Below are 25,751 nucleotides of genomic sequence, written 5' to 3' on the forward strand. Positions count from 1 at the left end.
TGTATTCTAAATCATTTAGTCAATAAACATTTATTAAATGCTTACTATGTCCAAGGTTCTATGCTAAGTGTCAGAGATGCAAAATAAAGCAAAAGGCAGTTCCTTTTGATCTCAAGAAGCTCCCAATCTAATGGGAGAAGATAACATATAAAAAGAAACTAAATAGTGGAGGGAGGGAATAGCCACAGGAAGCATGATGAGCTTGAGCTCAGTAGGGTTCAAAATGAAGTTGATAGCTGATACCCTTCTTACATGAAGGATCTAGGAGTTCTCTACTCCTTCCAAGCAGGAGGGAAGGGCCCCAGGGTAAGGGTCACTAAAGAGGGTTGAGTTTGGGAAGGTTGATATATCTTGTAGGTGTTCAGTTTTTGGAAGGTGTGATGAAGTCCAAAGGACTGAACCAAATGGAACTATATTGGTCCAATGGATATTTGGCTTTTGTATGGATTCATTTTTGTGATCTAGGGGGATCTTTTCAGAGGAGGCATAGAATCACTGACCTGACCTGAAAGAGTTCTTGAGAACTGTCTGAAAAGGAATGGGTAGTGGGTTCCCTTCACTAGAAGTATCCAAGTAGAAGCTGAACAGTCATTTCTTGGAGATGGGATTCATGCTTTGAGTAAAAATGTAAGCTTCTCGAGGACAGGGACTGTCCTTTTGGTAGACCTAGTGCATCCAGCACATAGAAGGCAATTAATAATTGTTGACTGAGAACCCTTCTAACTCTTGAATTCCATAATTCTGGATCATCTAGGCCATCCTCCAGACTTTCCTGTATTTTAATGGAAAGCATTATTATCTTCCCAATAAGCCAGGTTCAAAATCTTGGAACCTTTCTTGACTTCCTTCTCTCTCAACTCCATTGTCAATAAGTTTCCAGGTATTGTTAATTCTACTTTTCAGCCCTTAGCAGAGTACCTGCTAGGTAGTTAGGACCTAATAACTATTTCCTGAATTGAAATGAGGATATGAATAATGTCTCTGGCATCAGTTTCTTCTGCACACTCTACACTCATGAAGCTGCCATATTAATTCAGACCTTCATTTCATACATCTCTCCTATAATACAACAATAGCTTTTGAATTGGCCTCTCCAACCTCTCCCTTTTCCAAACCATCTTCCAAACAGCTGCAAAAATAATCCTCCACAGGTAAAGGTCTAATAACATCCCTCCCACAATCAAAAAACCTTCAGTGATTAAAGTAAAAGCATATTTTTCCACCTGGTGTTGGGAGTCTAGTTCCCACCAAGCTCCAACCTGAACTCACATCACTACCCTTCCTATATTCTCTCTCCTTCTTCCAGCAGACCTTTTCTGCCCTTTTCTGAACTTGATATTGGATAATGGGTCCACAAATATTTGCTCAAGTCACATCCTCTGTCTGCTGGGCTGCCTCCTCTCCACCCTGTAAAATTCTTGTCTTTCTTTTGTTTTTGTTTGTTTGTTTGTTTGTTTTTAGTTTTTTGCAAGGCAAACGGGGTTAAGTGACTTGTCCAAGGTCACACAGCTAGGTAATTATTAAGTGTCTGAGGCCAGATTTGAACTCAGGTCCTCCTGACTCCAGGGCCGGTGCTCTATCCACTGTGCCACCTAGCCACCCCTAATTCTTGTCTTTCTTTAAGGACGTAGCTCATGTTCCATCTTTCCCATGAAGGTTTCTCTGATCTCCCAGTCTGACTTGACCTCTCTCTCCTTGAACTACCTTGTGTTTACATTTATTCCCTCCCTAGTGTAACTTGAGCTCATAGACAGGCAAAGACTATTTTGCCTTTATACTCTTAACACTTAGCACAATGCTTTACACATGATAGATCCTTAATCATCCCCATCCCCAATGACAACATGGGTTAAAAGAGCACCAGTATTCTTGCTTCTTCATGGAACTTATAAAGGATATGGTCATTGCTAGACTTTTGGTCAACAATCTTTATTTAGTGTTTGACTGAATAGGACAGTGGATGATTTGCCAACCAATTAACAAGTAATTTATTAAGCACCTACTACATTGCCAAGTCCTTCAGAAGAGGCAATTGTATTCTTTTTCTTAGTCACCACTCCAACACCTCTTTTAGAAAGTTCTTTATCTTTTTAAAAATGAATTTCTCTTGTTTGTTTTAGCTTTCTCTGTTTGCAACCCAAGAAGCCAAGTTGGGGGAAGGAGCATTATTCTTCTGACCAAACTTCTACACCCCCTTGGAAACCCTGATAACTTTCTCCCTCCTGAATATCCTCTCTTACCTGGGTTTTCATCACATTACTCTATCTTGGCTCTCCTCCTCTCTTTCAAACTACTCTTCAGTTTCCTGTCCTGGTTCATCATCCTTATCCTGCCCCCATCCATGAGCGTAAACTAAGAGGACAGTTTGGGTCCTCTTCTCTCCTCACACTTTCTTAGTAACTTCCTAAGTTCCCATGGGTTTAACAACCATTTTCATGAAGATGACACTCCCATCTATATATCCAACTCTAGTTTCAAGTTCCATATTACCTCCTGGACGGTTCTAACCAGATAGTTTGTAGACATTTCAAACTACAACATGTTCAAAACTAAGCTCTTTAAATTTGCTTTGAACTCCTCTTCTAGAATGCCCTATTTCTGTTAGGGGTACCACCATTCTTTTCATCAACCAGGTTTACAAACTTGAAATCCTCAACTCTTCACTTTCCCTTACCCCACATAGTCAAACTTTGTCAGTTTTAATGATTTTTATCTCTACAACATCTTTGGCATCTGTCCTCTTCTTTCTTGTTACAAAGCCATTATCCTGGTAGATCTTTATCGCCTCTTATCTGGATTGTTGCAAATCTCATAATTGTTCTTGCTTCAAGTCTTCCTCCTTTCTGGTCTATCCTTGCCAAAGTGATTTCCTGTGACATATACCTGATATCACAATCTTCCAGAGCTCAATAAACTTCAGTGACTCCCTATTACCTTTAGGATCAACTACAAACTCCTCTCCTTTGGCATTTCTAACCCTTCATGACTTGACTTCCAACCAGCTTTTCCAGTCTTGGTATATTTTACTCTCCATCACATGCATAATGGTTCAGCCAAATTTTTCTTTTTTCTGCTGTTCCTTACTTATGTTTTTTCACCATTTCCCATTTCTGTGCCTTTGTCTTGGTTGTGATGTAATCTCTCCTCACCCCACCTCGTGGGAACCTTAATCTCCTTCAATATGGGGCTCAAACATTACTTTGTGACCTGACGTCTTTCCTGATTTCCCAGCTGCTTGTGCCTACCCTCAAAAAAGTACCTGCATTTATTTTGAATATATTTATTTGTGGACATGTAGTTTTCCTGAATAGAATGTAAACTTCTTGAAGGCAAGCACTGTTCATTTTTGTCTTTAGTTTCCCAGTGCAAGCACATGGGAATCATTTAACAAATGGTTTTCAGTTTAACTGAAAATCCTTTTATTCAATAACCACTTCTCTAATGTCAATTGAGTTTGAGAGTCTTTTAAAAAAATTCTGTCCCATGGGGTATTCAAAGAGAAAAGGTGAAGTCCGTTGAATGCAGTGAAAAGATATATACATGTTTAAAGGATTTCTCTGAAGTTTAAAAATAAAAATTACAGCTTGAGCCTAAAATGGTAAAGTTCTTTGTCATGCCAGCTGGAGCCATCCCAGAGAACTTTATTTCTAACCAAACAGTGGCACAATTCCAGGATATAAAGGTCAGCCCCTGCCCACTGATTCCCAACCCTCATGTCTAATCTCAGAAAAGCAGATCTCTGTTAGCATGACCCTATGATTTCAAATGCTTGTCTAAATATTGCCAAGGTACCTTTAATTTTAAAGGTACCCTCAATGCTGTGCAGTTCCCAACAAAGAGGACCTTCCCTCTCATTTATTCCTTTATTAGTTTGTTTCTAGATTCCCTTCCCTGCCTCCAAAGAAGCATCTATAACAATTTGAGGTGAGATAGGGACTTAAGTTTGGAGTTTATTAATGATGTAGGGTCCTGGTGAGATTTGGGAGGAACATAAGAATAATTTTAGAATACATTTGAGTGCTGAAACCAATGGCTAAAAGTAGCTTTGTTGAGAAAGGAAATAAAATCTATAAGCTCTCCAGAGGTCAAGATTACTGACCACAAATCTCCAGCTATGACCATATCCTTGATGAGTTCTATGAAGAAACAATAATCCTGGGTATCTTTAACATGATGTTGATGATGCTGATGGAAGATGACAGACTTAAGAGTTGGAAGGCATCTCAGCAGTGAGTATCCCAAACAATATCCCCCCCGCCCCAGCACTCGGTATTAGAGACCTGAATCCAAACTCCAGCTCGTCAACTTGTGTAGTCATGGGTCAATCACTTATCATCCCTGGGCCTCTCAGTTTCTTCATTTATATCAGGGGCAGAAAATGTCCAGCCCTTGGGCTTTATACAGCTGGTGAAATCATTTGGTTTGGCACTGCCACCATAACCATAGGCAGATCTCGAAATTCAATAAATACAGGATTGTTTTAGAGGTGGAATTAATTAATTGTTTGACCAAATATAGCAGGTTAACTTTTAAGTTGTTGATTTTGTATGGCCAGAGAACAATGTTATAAATATTCATATGGCCCTTGGAAGAAAAAAGGTTCCCCACCCCTGATCTATATAATGAGGGTGTTGAATTCAATGTCTTCTAGAGTCATATTCAATATTATAGAGATAATCTTTATTATATAATCATAAATCTCTGAATGCCTCAAGAGATGATAAACTTGATGTCTTCCAAAAAAAATGCAACCCACTTCAGGACAACTTTCACCTTTAGGAAGGTCAAACTTTACCCTTCTGCAGATTTTCCCCATAACTTTTAGCTCTGCTTTGTGGGACCAGGTAAAACAAATCTAATCCCTCCTTCATGCGATAGCTGCCTTCACATACAGTTATTTCCTTCTCAAGTGTTATCCTCACCATTCCCCACAACTGATCTTTCCATGGTACAATCTCTAGGTTCTTAACAGTTTTGATCACATTCCTATGTAAATCTTTCAAAGGCTGATTTTGGAATATATTGGAAATATATTAGTTATTCCTCCCAGCTTTATATCAACCATAATTTTTTAAATAATACCTTTTGTTTTTGTATTGTATTCATTTCCTAATATATCTACCTTCTTTCCTTACCCAGGTAGCCATCCCTTATAATAAAGATTTCTTTTTAATAAATTTATTTATTTTTTCCACTTACATGCAAATAGTTTTCAATATTCATTTTTGGTAAGATATTGAGGTTCACATTTTTCTCCCTCCCACCCTTCCAACCCCTGCCCCCAACAGCCAATAATCTGATATAGGTTATACATGTATAATAAAGATTTTTACAAAGAAGTGGGAGAAAAAGTAATTTAGCAAAACCAACAACATATCAACCACATCTAGAAATACATGCAATATTCCAAATCCACAATTCCCCAGGTCTGCAGTAAAGGGAGGGTCTCTGCTTTTATCTTTTAATGGAGGTGGGAAAAAGTATTTGAAGTACAGAAGACTGACTGAAATGCATAAAATGGATGGATCTCTTTTCTCAACCCTTCTCAGGGTCTAAATTTGAGCATTAAAAATAAGGTTCACTTTGTTTTATTGTTCTTTCCATTTATTTATTTTATGTTATTGTTTGTATTATTTTCTGGTTCTATTACTTCCATACTTTATCATTTCATGAAAGTCTTGCCATGCTTCACTAAATTCTTCATATTCATTCTTTCTTACACCACAATACTATTTGATTATATTCAGGTACCACAAGTTGTTTAGCCATTTCCCAATCAAGAAGTACCCACTGTGTTTCCAGTGCTTTGTTATTCCACAGTCTAGCTATGAGTATTTTGGTATATTTGTGAGGGGAAAGAGCAAATTTTTATTGTGTCCACTATTAGCCAGGAAATGTGCTAAACTTCACCACAGCTTTGAGAGGCAGGTGCTATTATAGTCACTATTTTACAGCTGAGGAAACTGAGGCAGACAGAAACTAAGACCTTTTCTATTCAGTTTTTAATATGATTTTTAGGTCAATTTCTTGAGTTCTTATTGCTGTAAATAATTTTAAAATAAAGTTTCATTAAATTAAATAACAAATACAGACTTATTTTAGGGTTGCCGGTTCACAGTTAGAGGAGATATTAGAAGTAACCTAGTTCAGTGACTTGTTTTTTTAAAGAGCAGCTAGGTGACTTGGGGCATATGCACTGGAGGAGCAGGAGGGCCAGGAATTCAAATCTGACCTCAGATACTTCATAACTATGTGACTGTGGGCAAGTTTAACTTTGTTTGCTTCAGTTCCTCATATATAAAAATGAGTTGGAGAAGGAAATAGCAAACCACTCCATTATCTTTGCCATGTAGACCCCCAAATGAGGGTCATAAAGAGTCAGACACAACTGAAGTGACTGAACAACAAACAATAATAGACCAGTGCTTTAATTCTCTAGGTAATTTGCTTCTTTGTCATAACTAACAAGAGAAAGAACTAGGAATCAAAATCAGGAAACTGATAATACTCTGTTTCTAAATCTTTCTTTCCATTGTACCATAAGTGGACCACCTTGAGAAAAATAGCTCTACACAGGTTGAAAATTGTTGAAAAATTCAGGAATTTTCTGAGCCCACAGAATCATGTACATCTATGGTAAGCAGTCCAGAAAAGGTAGACCACACTGTGGTGGGCCAGGGAAAGCTTGTACCAGCAGGTCAGCAAGACCCATGAACTGTATCTCCCTCACAATTGGTAAGGAGTCAAGCCAATCTTATTTCAACTTGGATTCAGTTTTTAAACCTCTACCTCAATCCACCTCATCCACTGTATTTCAATAGTTCCCTCTCCCTCCCTCCCATTAAAAAATAGACAATATTAACTAACTCAAGCCATTGGGGCATCTTCCCATTTGGCTACTTTTCTCTGTGATCTGGTGAGAGACCTAAGGGTTAGGTATGATACCTTTTGGTTACTGAAACCTCACAAAAGCCTACAGTTTGTTTTTCTATGATTCCCTTGTGAATGTGAACGGCTACAACATGGCCCCAGGTGGCCTGGTGGTCCCTTAGCTGAAGTCCTCCTGCCTCACTTTATTCTTAGCATGGAGGTCAAATCCCTGGAGATTAGTTTCCTATTTGGCAAAGCCTTCAGGTACCCTAGATGGAAAGTAAGAATTGTTCGAGGACCATCTACTTTTTTCATTTTAATTTTCCAGGGAAATAAAAACATTTCAGATTTATATGCTAGATATAAAATTTAGTGTCAACTCTCAATTTACAAATGAAGAAACTGAGGCCCAGAGAGTTGAAGTAGCTTGTAAGTAGTAGCTGAAGCAGCATTCAAACAGAAAATTTTTGATTCTAAATTATGTTGTTATCAAACCACACCCACACCTCCTGATCAAATGAATTGGTCAATCAATCAATAAGCACTTATTAAGCATCTACTATGTGCCAGCCTGGCCATTGGAATCATAAAGACAAATAATGAAACAATTTCAACTCTCAAGAAGCTTACATAAATGTAGTTACCTAGTAGCTACCTTTGACCCTGAAAAAACATCCCAATAGATTTCAATAGAGAGAAACACATTGGGCCTATGGGACCCACTAGTCCTAGAGAATTCCTACTTGCTAAATATTGATCTTTTACAGAAGAAACCAGTATTTTCTTTTCTTTGAAAAGTTCACAGGATCAATTTTTAGTTGTCTTTTCCTAAATGTCTAGGCAGAGCTAGGAAGTATCTATCTGTAAACTTGGGCAATTTTTCGGAAGTTTTGAGCCTTCACTAATCACACAAGCAATAACTACATGATGGAGTGTAGTGAGAAGAATCATGACAACACACTGCTGTAAAAAGGGCATGCATTGTAATGGGTGTTTAATAAATATATATTGACTTTAAACATTTTCTTCACACCCAGACCTCCAAGGTAGAGAGAATACAACATCATTGATACTATTACCCATCATCATCATTAGTGAAAGGCCCTGTTAAAGTGAAAATTGTCCTAGTGGTAAAGTCAGCAGAGCCTGGGGTTTAAATCGCCCTTTTGACCCTTGCCATGGGTCAGTCACTTAATCACTTGAGGCACTCTGTTCCTCATTTGTAAAATGCAGTTAATTGGAGAATCTTCCTTCACTGGGACCAAAAGAATGAATGCATGGAAATTGCTGCGCAAACTTGAAATCACTATGTAGATGTTAACAACTTGTTACTATTCCTCTTGTAATTATTAGTATTCAAATTCCAGTTTTATGGGTATGGAACCTGAGATTCAGAAAAAATATGTGCTCAAAGTAACACAGCTAGTTAGGAGCCTAGTGTACAGAGGACCAGGTCTGGAGGCAGGAACATGAGTCTTCGTGAGTTCACATCTAATCTCAGACACTCACTAGCTATGTGACCCTGAGCAAGTCATTTAACCCTGTTTGTCTCAGTTTCCTCATCTGTAAAATGAGCTGGAGAAGGAAATACAAAACACTCCAGTATCTTTGCCAAGAAAACCCCAAATGGAATCATGAAAAATCAGATGTGATTGAAAAATGACTGAACAACCAAAACAGCTAATGACTTGACTAGCCAGAATTTGAGCTCAACTCTACCCCTTCCTTAGTCCCAGGGCTAATTTACTCAAAAAAACTTGGGACTCAAATACAGGTCTTCTGACTACAAGTCCAACACTCAATGGAGAACAGAATTTCAGAAACACCTGTTTTATAATGCAACCTCCCCTCTATGCTTACGGCAGGCTAGGTGACTAATGTACCTTGCCTCCCCTTATTCCTAATGCTGGGGACCATAGGCATGACAGGTCTCATCAGGGGCTGATATGCTAAAAAGGTTATGTACTTTCTTTGGACTTGACCTTAGACTCACAGACCAGCAGCTCTTTTAGAAGGGCCTTTGAGGGTCATCCTGTCTCAGCCTATACCCCAACAAATATGGCAGACCTAGCCTTGGAGGGAGCTTCCTGCTTCAGATTCAATGCTCTTTTTACTCCACTCTCCACTCATCTGTTCCTTTACAGCTGAAGCAGGACCAAGACTGATTTCAGCCACACCTTTTTCCTCCCATAGTCTCCTGCTCATGGCATCCAAACCTTCCTTTCTCCCACCTCTCAGATGCTGACACCATTTTCCTCCTATTTGTTGGAACCACACTGAGAATAGCATCTTCCCACAAGATGCTTTTTATATGTTTTGATCCAAAGAAGTGTCCTTCATGCACTTCAACACATCCTCAGATGACATGGCTTCTCATGTTAGGCATTCATTTCTCAAGAGTTTGCAGGGCAACTGGGTCCAAATAAAGGGGGCTCTACCTTGCCTTCTTTTCCTGCATAGGCAATTACTTTTCTGCAAATAACTGTACTGGGCAAATAACTATGTCCACAATTAGCTAATTGCCAGCTCGATGAGCCACTTATCCTTTCAAACTTGGCTTTTATAGTTGTATGATTAAGCATAAATTTATCTTTTTTTTTTCTTTTCTGCTTTAGAGATTCATAGTTGTTTCCCACTCTCATTTCCCCCGGGTGTCTTACAGTACCAGCACAAGACTTCCACTTTTGTCTTTCCCTTTAAACATGTTGTATTTTTATTCATGCAAGTAGTGGCAACTAGACTTCACAATTCTTGAGAATTCTTTCATTCTCTTATCTTTAAGCACATTATAAATGCAAACTAATTCAACCTTCTAGGAAAATTAACCATTATCATCATTATTACACTTAATTAATGGAAAAGCATAAGGAAAAGGGACCAGAATCCCAAAACAAGTCATGAAGTCCTGAATATCAGCAGTAGCCTCTTCTTTCAGCAAATTTTTTTTAGTAGTGAATATCAATTTCCCAAATACACCTACTTTCAAAAGTATATGCCCTTCAGAAACTATCACCTGATTTTTCCTTTTAGTTTTTCTTAAATAACTAAAGTCAACTAAAATATAATTTCTCTTGTTATGATTCCTCTTCCAGTCTAGTTTAAAAACTTAAAAATTTTTTTCCCTCATTTGTAATTTCAGAGGAAGACATACCCCCAACCTATGCATTAAGGGACAAAAAAGGTAAAAATAATACATTTATATTCATGAAAAAATTCAATGTATTTGTTCTGAAAGAAAATTAAGCCCTCCTAAGAGCTTCAGTCAGTTTCATGTCCCACCTTTTCCCTTGGGGACTGGCAAATTGAATATCAGTACCCCAGAAAAACAACCAGGTAATTATTAGCTGCTTCTGACATCCAAGCATTGCAACCTTTCCTACCTTTGTGATTCTCTTACGTGGAAATGAACTAGATGGGAAACATCCCTCAAGGTCTCAAAAGAGGATGAGGTACAATGTGGTTTTCATTGAGGGGGTCTGTTCTCATTTTCTTAAAACATTAGTATAGAAAAAAAGACAAGTATAGAACAAGAGAATGGGGGGTTGGGGGGGAGGTAAAGAAGAAGAGAAAAGGTTAAATTAGGCTAGAAAGCAGGAGAAACACCTTATTAACCCTGAAAGCAGGCAAGAACCTCAGAGCAATAAGGGCATCTGGCACATGAAGTGTATGTACATCTTTGGGTGATTCATCTGGACAGAGAGTAAACAGTATCCACAGATCCAAACTCATGTGTCTGTGGAAGAAGAGGAGACCCAGCAAAGAGGAGTGACTGCATGTTCAAGCAAGTCCAGAAAGGGGGAATGGTTTCCACTCACCCAGAACTAGGAGCTCCACCAAGTCCTCATTTTTGCCCTCCACGTCATCTGGGGTGGTGACGATACAGTAGTAGAGGCCGCTGTCTCCCCACATGACTTTCCCAATCTTGAGCTCTGCACCTTTCAACAAAAACAAGAAAAGCCATAGGTAGGATCAGAGAGGTCCTTCAAGACAGAGTCCAGGCCTTCATCTTGTAGGTGATGAGACAGGCCCAGAGAGATGGGGTCATACTGGCAAAGTGGAGATTTCTGACTTGTTCAATTGGGGCCAACCCAATGGTCATAAGAATGGAAAATTGGCCTTCCCCCCATAATTTCCCACCTCTCCCCTAAGTATTATCTTAGTTTCCTCATAACTAAAAAACAGTCTGTGGAAAACTAGTATACCTCCAGTAGAGTGCTGTGCTCTGAGACACACTGACCTACATCTCTTTCTCTTCCTTGCACTGATGTTTCCCCTTACCCCCATTTCCTGTCCATATTTTCCATTGTTTATCCATATTAGTAAGTAAGCCCCTAGGCTGAGTGAGTTGCTACCCCAGATGACAATCCTACAGAATAGAGATGATGTCAGATTTGGGGTTAATTCTAATTTCAGAAGTGAGTATATTCTTTGGAGAATGCTAGATCTAGGATAGTCTCTGAGATCCCAGAAAAATCTTAAAATAAGTTCAACTCCTCAGAAATGAATAGGATTTACAGGGATTTTCCAAGCCAAGAATAATCCCAGGTCAGACCTGAATCCCTAGGCTAGCCTTATAAAGAAATTAAAGTCAAGGAGAAGGGGGAGACTATTAGAGCTTAGATTTCAGGCTGAAAAGGATATATTTAGGACCTTGGAGAATTTTAAACAAACTTGACCATCTTTCATTTTACAGAAATATGAGATCCAGATAAGTTGTAATTTGACAAAGTTTTGATGTTCTCTTCTCCCCAAGTCAGAAACAATTTAGCAAAACCTGCAATGTGAAGTAAGGAACCTGAAGGGTATGTTAGTACATAGTTTGTTATCTAGCAAAAGAAGGAATTCAAGGTCCACTATCAACATCATGCTGAAACCATTTCTGCCCAAGACTCAGCTCTGTTTGTTCTCTAGACAGTTCTTTCCAGTCCATCTCCAAAGAGGGGAAAGGGAAGTAGGTTTGTGATCTAAATGGCTGGTTCAGATCTCAGCTCTTTCCCCAACTAGATGTTGTGACTCAGGACATGTCTCTGAAATTGTTTTCTCATCTGTAAAATAAAGATGAGATAGCATAGGGAAAGCATTACCTAAACCATGAGATGTCAAATATTCCATCCACTATTCCATCCAAGCAAGGAATGTTAAATCTCTTGGTATGCCTTTACACAGTCAAACATTTATAGAGTTAGAAGGGTCATCAACAGCTCTCTCCGCCCAGCAAGGTTAGGATTGTGCTACAACAACAATAAACACAACAAAGACCCCCTCCCCAATTACCTTCCCCAAAGGTGATATCTCTTCCCCGGTAGAACTCTCCAAGGGTGACCACTGCACCTTGCTTTGAAGCCACAACACGCACTGTCCTCCTGCTGTCTACACAATCCAGATAGGGGTCCCATTCTAGGTTTCTTTTGCTGAGAGGCTGAGTCCCGGCCGTGGCCATGCCCAAGGCTTCCTTCATTCGATCCTGGCAATAGGACTTGAATTTCCATTGGATGACAGCTGGCTGCTGGGAGGATGTGCTGAAGCGGCAGCTTAGCACTACTGGCTGGAACAACATGGCTTTCTTGGTCCTTTCAGGGACTATGACCTGTAAGCCTTCAGCTACGGCTGTGAAAGCAAGAACCACAAGCTCACTGTTATATTCACCTATGAGGGAAGGATCTCATCCTTAGGATGCAAAATGGCAGAATGACTTGATGCTAAGAATGTTGAGTCTCATTTCTGGGGCTTGTTGACTTGGTCTAGTACTAGGTAGAACTGGTATCAGGAAGACCTGAATTAAAATCTGGTTTTAGACATTTAACAGCAATCACATAATCAGATAAATCCCACATCCCCTCTCAGATTCAATTTCCTCTTCTGTAAAATGGGAATATAATCATACCTACTTCATTGCATTGTTGTGAGGCTTCAGTGAAATGAAATATGTAAAGGACTGTGAAAACCTTAAGATGGTAGCTATTATTATTATCATTATCATTATTATTATCATCATCATCATCTCAGTGTTACATTGGGCCCAAGTCTTGACATTTGCATATTTGCATGAGACTTATAACTTTTAGTGAACAGTATGATTACTTGTCTGGAGCCAGGAAGACTCAATTTCCTGAGCCCAAATCCATTCTCAGACATTTCCTAGCTGTGTGACTCTGGGCAAGCCATTTCACCCTGTTTGCCTCATTTTCCTCATCTGCAAAATGAGTTGGAGAAGGAAATGGTAAACTACTCATTTTTACCAAGAAAACACCAAACAGGGTTGCAAAGAGTCAGACACGATGACTGAACAATGAATAACAGACGATAACTTGATGCTCCATGGGGGGGTGTACTAAGAGAGAGAGAGCCTAGGAGAAAAAAGCTGATCTTTTGGTAGTATTCTAGCTTTTTTTTTTAGGTTTTTTTTTTCTTGCAAGGCAAATGGAGTTAAGTGGCTTGCCCAAGGCCACACAGCTAGGTAATTATTAAGTGTCTGAGACCAGATTTGAACCCCAGTACTTCTGACTCCAGGGACTGTGCTTTATCCACTGTGCCACCTAGTTGTCCCTACTGTGCCACCTAGCTGCCCCCCATATTCTAGCTTTGAGAGAGGATATAGACAGTTTTAGGTTCTCTTTGGAGAGGGTTGCTTGAAGAGAGACAAGAAACTGGCATATTGAAGAGTTGACCTGATTTCCCCATTAGAGACTTTATGGAATTTCCCTTTAATTAAGATTCAGTATTCTCTTGATGGAATTCATCTCTTGACCTGCCATATCCTATGATAGTGTTGATCACTTTCTTTCTGCTGATGCTCTCTCTTGGTTCTCTTCTTATCTGACTGACCTTCTTTGCCTCCTTTGCTTGATCTTCATCTACACTGCTGTACCTATTAGGATATTCCAAGGCTCTGTCTTGAGCCCTCTTCTTTTCTTCCTCTATACTCCTTCACTTAGTGATCACATCAACTCACATGGATTCAATTATCATCTCCAAGTAGATGATACTCAAAATCAGTTGATGATCCCTAACTTCTCTCATGAATTTTAATCCCCTATCTCCAACTACCTACTGGACACACCTTGAGTGAATTGAATGTCTAATAGACATCTTGTACTCAGCATGTCCAAAATTATCCTTCCCCTTTATCCAAACCCTCCCCACTTTTTGACTTTCCTATAATTATCATTGAAAGTGCCATCTTCCTAGTCACCCAGGCTTCCAACCTAGGAGGCATCCTCAACTCCTCCCTCTGTCTCACCCTATATAGCCCATCTGTTGTCATGTTATTTCTGTCTTCATTACAATCCCTCATATATACCTCCATTTCTCTCCTGTCATATTGCAGGCCTTATCATCTTTAGTATTCCTGCCTTAAGTCTCTCCCCACTCCAATCCATCTTCCAGTAATCTATCTAATCGCTCTTCCTGAAGTGCAAGTATTGATCATGTAACCACAACCACATCCCTCCCCCATTCTCTAAACTCAGTGATTCCCTACTGCCTCCAGAATAAAATATAAAACTCTTTATTAAATTTTATATATCCTTTATAATCTGGACTCCTCCCACCTTCTCACTTTTCTTTTACTTTATTTCCTCCAATATTATGCTTTGTGATCCAATGACACTAGTTTTCTTGTTGTCTCCCTTCACAATGAGCCTTTTCCCTGGCTGCCTCCCATGCTTTGAATTTTCTCCCTTTTCATTTCTACCTCCTGTTTCCCTTGGCTTCCTTTAAGTACCAGCTAAGGTTTGACCTTCTAAAAGATGCCTTTTCCAATACCCCCTAACTCTTGGTGCTTTCTGTTTGGGATTATCTCCAGTTTATCTTGCAGATGCATAGTTGTTTACCTGTTATCTCTCCCTTTTGATTGCCAGCTTCTTGAGAGTAGGGACCATCTTTGTATTCCTAGGGTTTACCCCAGAGACTGACACATAATAAATTCTTATTGGTTTAATTTGATTTGGAGCTCAAATATCTTATTCCAGTGAGAGAACTCTCATCCAGGAGAAAATTCTGCAGTCTCAAATGTGACAAGATGGAACTAGGGAATGTTCAAGGTGTCAACTATGCTGACTTCTTCCTGGAATTTTTATCTCCCTATAGGGACCTCTCTTGAAAAACACATGGTCCTGCATGTGTCCTCCCTCAGCACCTGGAAACTAGAAGACCAATGCTCCTTCTCTAAGCCCATCTTTCACACAGGCACAGAGAATCAAATAATCATTATCTTTATCAAACTTAAGAGTCCCATGCAAATGCCTAAGTTGCAAAATATATACATGATTCAACATGGTCCCTAGAATAACTATAACTTAAAGAGCCCTTAAAGAATTCCTTTTCTATATCTCTTATGACCCTTATCAGCTCTATTCTTGAAGCTAGAAATGGGGTTAATGACATATAATAAACAAAATAAAAATAAATAATATTACAGCCTATATGCCTGAATATAGATTTATCAAGTGTACAAGGATCTTCATGGTTATTAATTGTATGACTTGGATGGACAAGAGGACAGAATCACAAAATCTTGTCCATTTGACCTTCACTACACTTCTCTGATCAGTGGCTATGTGAGCTAAAAGGAGGTCCTTTGAGTTATTGTAATCATCTCCTATTTCATCTCCTTGCTTCCATTATTTCCTCTTTCCATTTCCATCCTCCATAATACTTCCCAAATCATTATATCACACAAGTCTGACCATATCAATAGACTACCACATTAGTGATTTTCAATATCCATCTCTTTGCCTAGAATTGAAGCTCCTAACTATCTGGCTCTCACTTATTTTTCAAGTCTTATTTCATTCCATTTCCCTTCACAAACTGTACATTTCAGCCAAACTGGGCAACTAGTCTTTCCTCAAGTTTAACACTCCTATCAGAAATTCATAAAAGCCAGCCCTATCCTTCTCCTCCATGACTGGAATGCATTGCTTCCTCATCTTAGCCTCTCAAAATCATTATCTAATACTCTTAAAAATCTTTTAGTGTTTAGTTCAGGGGTCATTTGCTCTGTGAAACCTTGACTGACCCCTCAATAGTTTTCCTTCCATTACATTAATTTAGGAATCTACTATCTTCACAAAATTCTACTTTATTGCCCCACTGTGGTATGACAGTGACCCTAGGTTTTTCAAAGTCTATCCCAATAAAAATTAGATTCTGGTAACATCTTCCTTGTTAAAAGAACTCCTAATATAACCCTAGCAACAGACCAAGTCTGCTTTATGAAGATCAATCCAGCTAATTATGAAAAGGCTCAATGCCAGGAAGATGGTCACCTAATGATTGTTTTGGTTATATCAAGCCATGAAACAAAAAAAAAAAACCTAGAAAATGTCCCTCTTTCTTGTGTGGTCCCCTTCTACTTCTGAAAGTGGTATAGCAAAGAACAAAGAAAATACTAAGAATCACTCAATTGTTTTTGACCATCTGGAAATATTCATTTGACTTAGAACCCTAAATATGAGATGTCCAATGATAGGACAGAGATGCCAGAGATGAATTATATCAACCTTAACATTCTTGTTATAAATGAAACCAGAAGAAGGAAGAAAGTTGCAATTAAATATAAAGATGGATTACAGATACTACACAGAGAGGCAAAGAAAAGAGTTGGCAGCTATAAGAAACATTATTTCATGGAATTTGGGACATTTCATATTGCAGTGTTGATAAGCATTTGCAAGAATCTGGAAATAATGGCACCACCATGAAAATAATGACAACATATATACCACCTTTGGTTGCTAAGGATGAAGTCATAGAGAAATTCCAAAAGGAACTCATTAAGATCCCCTAAATTTAATGAATTTTTGCTTTACTCAGTAGTATTAATGTAAAGGTAAGAAAAGAGGAGGATGGCAAGAGGATATATGGCAGGGGAGGGGGAACTTTCAGCCTGAAGTCCTTATTGGTCTGGTGTTGCCAAGGCAACCACAGGTGAAACTTGAAATTCAAAAAATCTGGTAGCTTTTTAGGGATAAGTGATTGTTTGGCCAAATATAGCCTGTGTATGATATTATAAAAATCTAAATGGCCTTGGCAGAAAAAAGATTCCCCACCCCTACTATATGGGAATATATGGTTCAGGAATGAGAGAAATCAAAAACCCATAAACTACATGGTAAATAGTTCTATCATGAACATATTCTTCAAGAAAAGAACTGTTAAGTGTGGGACATGACGAACTCCACAAATAATATTGCCACAAAATGAAATAAACTCTATTCCAAAGCTAGGAAAATGCTTGACATTATATGAGGCAATTATCTTTAAATCAGCTGAATTTGTAAAGTTTAACCTTTGACTTGTTAGGGCAAAAATCAGAATTAGTGAAAAGTAAGAAGAATAATAGTGAGAAAAAAGATATGGCATACAATGAAAACAAATCAGTCCTAAATTACTTAAATCAGTAATCAGCAAGGACAAATGGGACATGACTTAAGAAATGTCCATCATACAGATTACAATAATTTTATAAAGAGTTTTAACCACTACAAATCTATTGCTACAAGAAGACCTAAAGAACCCAGGAAGCACATTAGTCAGCAAACATTTAACCTACTTGCCAACTGGAGGGAAATGAATGCTTATGGCAACTTCAATTTTGAATATAAACTCCTTTGAGAAGTCATATTTTTTTCCTTTGAGAAGTCTTAAAAAGAAAGATAGAAAATTGTGAGCTATATCATGAAGTAGAGATAAGTGGTAAAGAGGAAAATCAGTTCCAAAAAAAGCTGGGCAAGAGATACAGTTAAGCAAAGCATAAATACCAGGGGTATTTTAAGGATAAAAATGGAAGAACAACAAATAGATGAAAAATGAAAAGAGCTACAAAAATCCTATAGCAGATTTTTTTTTCAACTTCAAGGACAAAAGAACCACCACACTTGAAACCTAGTACCCAAGTTCTACTTGTGCTCATAGATGAAGTAGAAATGGGCACTAGGAAGAACAAAGAAGAGAAAACAAGGGGATTGGATCAAGGATGTATTGAAATCTTATGCCGGAAGATACACTGTTAAGGCACTGATAGTTCTTTGAAACAGAGAAAGATACCAAAAACATAGATCACATAACAGACCTTATTAAGACCAAGAGCTAACCAAGGAAATATCAACAACTTATGATGCCTTTGCCTACTGAGTACGCAAAATCTTCCCGAGTCATTGATAAGCACATTGAGAATATCCTCAGTGAGGGATCAAGTAGGTTTTCACAATTGATATTCAACAACTGACTACGTCTTTAACTAAAAGGTATAGAGAATACATGACTCTATTTTACTTGTTGATTATGGAAAAGCATTTGATTTTGTGGAGTAAAATTCCACCTTACTACTTCTTTTCCAAAGGTGACTTCAATCCATAGATCAAGATCATTCAAGATTCCTTTAAAGGAGTAATAGAAAAAGACTCTTAGACCAATGACTCTGATCATAAACATCAAACTAGGGAGATGTATGTTCATCAAAGGTGCTTGTCATTGTGATGGAGATCCAGCCCAAAGTCCAAGTTGAAGAGATTTTCTTTTGTGAATGGTGAGGGTTTCCAAAAAAAAAAAAAAAATTAGCTAAGTGCTTTGCAAGCTTCAAAGTACTTTACAAATGCTGGTTTATGATGATGTGAAGTTCCTATTTGTGGATGACTTTGGTTTGTTTCATCAAGCTTTGGAATGCTACAGAGACTTCTGGAATAGATCTGTATCAACAGTTCTAAATAATCTGGGTGATCATCCATGTAGGAAAGACCAAATAGTTGAAGAATATCTAGTGTGTAGCACAGAAAATTTATTAGTATGTATACAGACAAACCATATAGATGAACATGACTTGGATCTAAAATTGAACAGGAGGAAAAGTGTGGGCAGGAATGCCTTCAGTAAATTCCATAGCTCCTTTAATAATCCTATCTACCCCATGAAAACAAACATCCAACTTTATAAGACCAATATTCTAACAGTATGGTAATAAGGCAACAAACCATAGAATACAACAATCTCCAAAGAATTTTAAATTACTATCATACAGAGTAATGAAAAGGCTCTCTATGAGTGTAAGTAGACCAGAAATACATGATGAGAGAAGATTAAGTGGTCATATGGTAAGGTACAGGATGATAGGTGGATAGCAAGAATGTTTCATTGGTATTCTCACAATGTCACATAGAGTTAAAAATGATGTTAATTAATGAGAGAATCTAGCAGTAACTTATTAGAATTTGCTTTTTAGATTTAGATATTAGAATGATAATAAAAAGTCATTTGAAATTCTAGAAAGAACTACAAGTACTTATATATACTTAAATGTCTGTATACCCATACATATTTGTATACACACATAAACATACATGCACACATTCCTCTGTGAGAGGTTTGATTGGTTATAAGACTAATCACTCACTGTGCAATACTTCTACTCTAATAGGAATTTTAGAAGAATCTACATCTTCTGGAAATGTACAAAACACAAACATGAAGTTTTATTTTTCTCTTTATACCTCTTAGTTAATACTTCATGTTTTCTTATACTTTCAGTAATATGAAATATCAATATTTTTATTTCTTAGGTCAAGTGGTATTTACTTAACTAAGAATTCTGTGTGAGATTCTTGTTAAGCACTCCCCCTCTAGGCATGTTTCATCTGGAGTACTCATATTAACCTTATTAATAGGTATAGTAAATAAATCAACAGTAATACTTAAATACTCAAATAATCAAAATCATGTCACAAAAAGTTATAACAAAGGATTTAAACAAGGAAAAATACTGTGGATAACTATTTTGTTTGTAAAACAACCCACAGTAATTTATTATTTTTTTCCCTAGATCAGACACTATGATGTCTGATAAATTCTGAGTGGAGAATCTCTCTGTTAGATCCTTAAAGATACAAAGGTCACCACAAAAGATTCTGCATTAGTCCCTTCCATGTAAGGCTTGAATTGTGTAGATCCCTTCAATGTAGCCCCTTCATATGAAGCACAAGCTATCCACTCTGGACTGTTCCCTAATTCCAACCTGCCCTTATGCCAACAGGTCTGGGTTATGTGAAAAAGACCAACATCACATAGCTAGAATTCAAACTATCTTAGGGTTCTAGGGTAACCCTGTTGCCAGCAGGGGATGGGGGATATACTTTCCCTAATTTTTACTTAAGTTCTTGAGCCCCCACTGGTACCCTTTCCATTTATACAAAACCAATCAATCATAATGATGACACCATTAATTCTCAAACTTAAAACATATATATAATGATAACATCAGTCATAATCAATATATTATAATTACTCTGTATAAAGCCAATATAGGAATAATTGATACATTACATTTTATACTATGGTACCAATGCATATAGTGAGAGTGGTCTCTACTTATAGAAACTTAGCAGGGAGACATAAGAGAGGATGATTCATATATTCAAGGGCCCTTATAATTCTAGACAGTAGACCTTGATATCCTTGTTCCCTATATAATCTGTACCACATTAATCTGCTCCTGTGCTGTTCCCTTGTACTCCTCATAATTCTTTTCCCCGGGCAAACCCATCTTCCTTCTAACTCCCAGAGTGATGAAGCAATAGCAAACCTATTCAACTCACTGTCATTAAAAGGGGACTGAAATAAGTGTTCCTTTATTGTAGTGACAAGCGTTTCCCATAAGTTAGAAAACTACCTAGCTTCTCCGACTGGCTTTCCAGATAATGCAGAAAAGACCTAGGCAGATTTTCACTCAACAGGATACTGTGTTGTCAAATCAGCTTCAACCTATGATTATAGCAAGACGTCTATAAAATCCGTTTTGCCTCTCCAACTGGAGAGGAGAAACAAAGGGCAACCAGTCTCATCCAAAAAAAGGCTTCACCTCTTTTAAACTGCTGATGATGCTAAAAAGCAATAGGAAGAATGTCTTCCAATGGGCCTTAGTTCTTGCCGATCAGTAGCCTATATAGTACAGCAGATGAAGCTTTCCTTAAGATGACCATGCTTGATGGCCTCTTTTTGCCTGGTCTCTCCTGCCACTTAACAGTTTCTGTAGATAATTCATTACTCAAACTGGCTTAAATAAAAGCTCCCTTAGTATTAAGGAATTCATCTTTTACAAGTTAAAACTCACAAAATCCATCTTTCTATTAGTTATGAAACCAACAGTCCTTAATCACATGTATAGGCTCTAAAAAGTTATCTAATTTGCCATTTTGGAGTGTTACCCTCTCACATTCTAAAAGGGGTCACTTATAAATGAGTGAGGGACCATAAGGCCTTCTAACTTTAGGTTTTTCTCTGTACCTAAACAGAGTTATCTACTTGATTTTCCAATCACTATACACCACATATTTAACAGGAAAACTGTTCCTTCAACATGGATTTTAACAATTTTTTCATGAACAAAAGCTATTTTTCTGCCTTCCTTAAACCACCAATCTATTTACATACAAAAGAGGCAGTTATACTTTTTATACTTCACATGATTTAATCCTTTTTCTGTATGTAAAAGTTCATCATTTTTGCTCTCAAAGTTCATTTTCTGACCCTTTCAAAAAACAAGTTGCTCAAATAAGAAAAGGAAAGTAACTTACATGAAAATTACTCTTTAAACCAAACTCTGGTTTGAAATATTAATAACAGTTCACATTTATAAAGCATCTTAAGTGTTCCTCAAAACACCCTTGTTGAAGCAAGTAATGCAAGTATTATTATGTCCATTTTACAGAATAAGGAATAACCCCCTGCACTCATAAAAATTAAATGACTTGTCCATGATCACACAGTTAGGAAGAATTAAGCTGGGATTCAAAACCTAGGCCTCTCCTGACTCCAACTTCTATATTCTTTCTATGATATCTCTCAAAATTAAACTTTATCTCTTCTGTTACTGGTATCAAACTCAAATAGAAAAAGGGACTGCTGAGGATTGGGACATTAATGTATTGTTGGTGGAGTTGTGAACTGATTCAACCTTTCTGGAGAGCAATATGGAATTATGTCCAAAGAGCAATAAAACTGATCATACCCTTTGACCCAGAAATTCCAATAATAAGCCTATATCCAGAAGAAATCATAAAAAGTGGGAAAATTCCCACATGTTTCAAAAGACTCATAGGAGCTCTTTTCATAGTGACAACAAATTGGAATTTGAGGGGATGTCCATCAATTGAGAAATGGCTAACCAAGTAATGGCACCTGAATATTATGGAATACTATTGTTCTGTAAGAAAGCATAAACGGTCAGACTCTAGAGAAGCAAGGAGTTACAGAAATCGATGTGGAGTAAAGGGAGCAGAACCAAGAGAACAATGTACATATTAACAACACTGGAGTTCAGAGAGCTAGGACAACCCTAGGAGACCAGCTATGGACAATGCTATCCTGCTATCCTCATCCAGAGGAAGAAAAACAAACAAACAAAAAAACAAAACAAAAACCCTTCAGAATCTGAATGAACACTAACAATCACTTTAAAAAAAATTCTCTTAGGTACTTCTTTCCTATCTCATGGTTTTCTTACTTTTCCCTTAATCCTAATTCCTCATACCAAAAATGACTTATCTCTAAATATGCTAAACACAAATGTATGTGTACAATTGTCACCTGACTGTTTGCCACCAAGGAGAGGAGGGTGGGAAGGGAGTGTTGTAGAAAGCATGCAGCTTATCAGCTGGGTGTTTGAAACCTCTGTCATACTATTTATTTTTATTTTATTCCATTAAGTTATTTTACTTGTAACTCAGCCTCAAATCCTTTGACTTCATTAGAGCATAAGTGAACACTGATAGGTGAAATAATGTATTCCCTCTTATCTAGAATGCCTGCAAAATAGCTGGAGCTAGCTGACTCATGAATATGGTTACCACACACCACACTCTGCTTGACCATACCACCTTTCTATTATGCTGCCTGTTGAGATATTGTACTCAGAAAATCTTAGCAGAGAAGGTAGGAGCTATACTGAAATATGGGTTGTTGGGTTTAAAAAATTTTGAGAGTCAAAGAACTGAGCTTTGTCAGCTAGGTGATTACTAAGAATAACCTACCTCCTAGTTCTATTCTGTTACTAAGATTAGCCACTTGTATTTGTCATTGGATTCTTTTAACCAATTATTAATAGAGATTTTTCAGTTCCCTATACTACATACTTTTGTCTGTTCAGGCCAAATCAGTAAATATATCATCCAAACACTAATTTTCATACAGCTAGCTCTAAATGATTATGTGACTTCCAACTGGTTAAATATTTTATTGTTTAGGTGAGGTTAAGAACCTAGTCATCAAAGACTAAACAACAAGATAATAGTAATAACTTTCAATTATATAGCATTTATAACTTAGAAAGCATTTTTTTTAGGTTTTTACAAGGCAAATGGGGTTAAGTGGCTTGCCCAAGGCCACACAGCTAGGTAATTATTAAGTGTCTAAGACCGGATTTGAACTCAGGTACTCCTGACTCCAGGGCTGGTACTTTATCCATTGTGCCACCTAGCTGCCCCAGTTGTTAGAAAGCACTTTTTTTCCCCACAAAAACTAAGACCTAGGGATGTTCAGGAAGGACTAGCACCTCCATTGTGAGATGACTTGGACATTATTTTTTCAGGGCTAACAGTCCACCAATGGTGTCCACTTCTTATTCAACTCTCACCTGTGACTCCAAGAAGGTGAAAGATGTGCTGTAGCCACACCAGGATAAAACCATTTCAGCAGACAGACTAAACCAGATTGACAGGAACCAATCAAACATGTGATGAATTGGGGGGATGTCTACCTCAAGCATGTTAAGACTTCCCCTGGAGGAATGGGAGAATAAAAACAATATGTTCCAATGACCATGAAGGTAGCTGAAGCAGGTGTTGTGGAATGCCTAGAGCTTGGTTAGACATTGAAGATGCCAGTCACCCACTGCATCTCAGGTTACTGATAGCCATCTAGCTTTTGTCTCACCATGGACTTTGGTACTATGGAAGGGAGAGTGAGGCAGATGGCTTTGTACAACTCTGCCTCACTTAAATCTAATTTATCTGAGAGCCAAGACATTACCCTATGATGTCATTGGTCCTCTTTGAAAATGAACCATGAACAACAGAAGAAACAAACTTGAATCTGAGAACAATTAGGTAATCTGTTAACTATAGCTCATTAGTGAGGGGACTGAAAAGCAGCCTTCTGATTACTCCAACACCCAAAATCCACAGCTGGCTATTGGAGGGGGGAGATGGAGGGAAGAGAGATGGAACCTGTTTGGGAAGAGATTTTCAAATAAAAGTAGGGCAGGAGGAGGGTGGGACGGGGTGGTAAAAGCAAGGTTCCTTAACTCCTCTCATCCATCCATGCATATGTATGTATGTATATGCACATATATCTATCTGTGTGCACATATATATTTATATTTACACACCTACATATATGTGTATATATTTGTGTGTGTGTGTGTGTGTGCGCGCGTGTGTGTGCAAGCATAGACTCGGATCCAGGAAGGATGGAGACCATATTATACAGAGGGTACGAAAACTTAAGATCCAATTTCAAGTCCGCTGTTGCTGTTCATGAGTTGTGTGAGTTGCTGAGTCCCTTTGTTCCCATCTGTTAAATGGAAACTCTAACCTTCCAAGGCAGTTATCAGTGAAGTGCTGGGTGAATGTTAAAATGTTCCAGAAATATGAGTAGCTCCTTCCTTCTCAGAAGGTTAGTTTTTATTAGTTGATGCTGTTAAGGTCTATTTTCCAGAAAAGCAATATCCTGATGATTTAACTCACTCTTCCTAAGACCCAGCCTCTCAGTGAGTGCTTTTTTTGAGGGTGTTAATGTTCAAAACCTCATACCTTGATGTATTAGTTTTATTCCTCTCTATCTCTTCTTTTTATTGAGACTGTTCTCGTTTCTCTCTCTCATGTTACTAAAATGTGATATAGTTCCCTTTAGAAAGAAAAAAGCTATTAAAAACCAAGATGTTTGGATGTGAGAGGTTAACATAGTTGAATAATATAAACTATTATTCCCTAAGTAATAGATTCCTCCATGTGTGGCTTGGGATAGACCAGTGGCTTTTAACCTTTTTTGAGTCAATGACCCTTCAGTAGGCTGATAAAGGCTACTTATCCCTGCTCAAGAGGTCTTTAAATACTGACAATTATATTCATATACATATATATGTAAAGGAAACAAATTATACAGAAATACAGTTACCAAAATATTAAAATACTAAGATCCTAAACCCAAGCTTAGGAGCTCCTGGAGGCACACAGATTCAATATGACCTAGAACAGAGCACTCCAAAGTTAGGAGTTATTTGATTGTAAAGTTACAAAACCAGTTATTTGGACAAGTATCATTTCATGCCTAAAATGTTGAGTCAAACTATGATTATTGAGTTAGAAAAAAATACTGACATAGAGTCAACCTCAGGCAAAATGGTGGTCGAGTTAGCCTTTGGCAGTGTCCTTCTGTCCTCTTCCGTTTATCTGACTTTTAAAAAACTCTCTTTCATTCATTTCTTGTTGGTTCTGCACCAGAGCCAGATGTACCTACCTTGTTACCACTCTCTATTTTAAAGGAGGAAAATATTTTAAGATGGCTTTACTGAGATCAGACATAAAGAACTCCACCAGGCCCATCATAGATGCAACCCCGTGCCTATCCAGACATATTATACAATACTCTTCTCCATTTGCTAAAAAGTTCCAACTAAACTGGTCTTGCTATTTTTTTCACACATGGCACCTCAGCTCCCATTTGTGTCTCTTCTGTCTGAGATGCTCTCCCTGCTCACCTTCCACCTCTGAGAATGCCTTCTTTCCTTCAAAACACAAATAAAGAGCTACCTTCTGTCTGAAGTCTTTCTTGATTCCCTCTGGCTACTAACCACCCTCCTCAAAATTACCTCATATTTGTTTTTGGTTTTT

General features: G+C 37.9%; 1 protein-coding gene across 4 annotated transcripts in view; it reads right to left on the reverse strand.

The window, feature by feature from the left end:
• ILDR2 (immunoglobulin like domain containing receptor 2) overlaps nucleotides 1–25,751 on the reverse strand; it is a 99,589-nt gene that overhangs the window by 49,058 nt on the left and 24,780 nt on the right. For all 4 annotated transcript variants that reach the window (XM_074221902.1, XM_074221900.1, XM_074221901.1 and 1 more), the window contains exons 2-3: nucleotides 12,145–12,477; nucleotides 10,686–10,805 (exon numbers count right to left, since the gene is read on the reverse strand). In XM_074221902.1, coding sequence (XP_074078003.1) covers nucleotides 10,686–10,805; nucleotides 12,145–12,427 — 403 coding nt within the window. In that variant the 5' untranslated portion in view covers nucleotides 12,428–12,477. The remainder of the gene's footprint in view (nucleotides 1–10,685; nucleotides 10,806–12,144; nucleotides 12,478–25,751) is intronic.

This window comes from Macrotis lagotis, chromosome 2 (assembly GCF_037893015.1).
Source record: "Macrotis lagotis isolate mMagLag1 chromosome 2, bilby.v1.9.chrom.fasta, whole genome shotgun sequence".
Lineage (NCBI taxonomy): Eukaryota > Metazoa > Chordata > Mammalia > Peramelemorphia > Peramelidae > Macrotis > Macrotis lagotis.